Raw genomic sequence first — 930 nt, 5'->3', positions numbered from 1 at the left:
CCGCAGCATCCTTGTGCAAGGGGAAGCCGTACGGTGCCCCACAGCACACGGTGCCAGGCGCAACCGGTGCCTACCGGTGATGCTGATTTTGGCCGACCATTTGGAGGTGCCGTCCAGGACGCTTTGCTTCACTGCCTTCATCTGCTGGGTGTGCGTGGTCTTGGTGACCCCAAACACCTCTTGGATCAGCTCAAATATCTCCGGCTTGTTGCGTTCCCGGATCTTCATGCGGTCCTTGAGCACCATGATGATATTCTGGGTCCGGTCCTCTGCTCCGTGCTTGGAGCTCTTCTCCGCCGCCCCTGGGAGAGGACAGCCACGGGTGAGACAGGGGCAGGCGGCATCCAGGAGAGAGCCGAGAACCCCCCCAAGCCAACCATGCATGAATTAATTCAAACCTGGAGGGGTCTACACCCTGCCCAGGACAGATCTGCCCTGCTCCCCACTTCCCCCATGCCCAAAGCAGGAGTCCAGCTCTCCCCAGGCCTCTCCCTCCTCTCTCTCCAAAGGAAGAAGGGATGAGGTTGCGGGCAAGGGCTCCTTACTTTGCAGGCAGTCGGCATTGAGCAGGTCCTGGCACTTCTCGTGACACTTGACGCCACATTCGGCACAGCGCATGCCCTGCCGGGCGATGCCCCAGAGCAGCCCCTCGCACTCGTAGCAGTAGGTGGGGGTGGTGGCCGTCCATACCTCAAAGTTGTGGGGCGTCGTGCAGGAGATGGGGTACACTAAGGCTTGCAGGGTCTTCTTGTAAACATGGTTTTTCTGTGCAAGGACAGAAAATGAGAGGGAGAGAAGAGCTCAGGCACCGTCCAGCGGCTGAGACGTACGGCACGGTGCGGAGACCGCATCCACCGGTGCTGGGCCACCTGCAATGTCACGGCTGGGGGCGGACAAGCAGGGCAGAGGACAAACCACCACCATCCCACG

The 930-nt window shown here is 60.6% G+C and overlaps 1 protein-coding gene across 1 annotated transcript in view; it reads right to left on the bottom strand.

Moving 5' to 3' along the window:
• The window catches only part of LOC104167430 (protein unc-13 homolog A-like), a gene marked incomplete at both ends in the record, with an annotated part of 3,252 nt that overhangs the window by 2,094 nt on the left and 228 nt on the right, over window positions 1-930 (bottom strand). Inside the window, 2 exons of the mRNA XM_009707681.1 lie at window positions 75-302; window positions 546-765. Of these exons, the coding sequence (XP_009705983.1) occupies window positions 75-302; window positions 546-765 (448 nt within the window). The remainder of the gene's footprint in view (window positions 1-74; window positions 303-545; window positions 766-930) is intronic.

Source organism: Cariama cristata, unplaced genomic scaffold (assembly GCF_000690535.1).
Source record: "Cariama cristata isolate BGI_N322 unplaced genomic scaffold, ASM69053v1 scaffold35719, whole genome shotgun sequence".
Taxonomy (NCBI): Eukaryota; Metazoa; Chordata; class Aves; order Cariamiformes; family Cariamidae; genus Cariama; species Cariama cristata.
The sequence above is the reverse complement of the archived record's forward strand: the minus strand, read 5'-3'. Positions and strand labels throughout refer to the sequence as shown.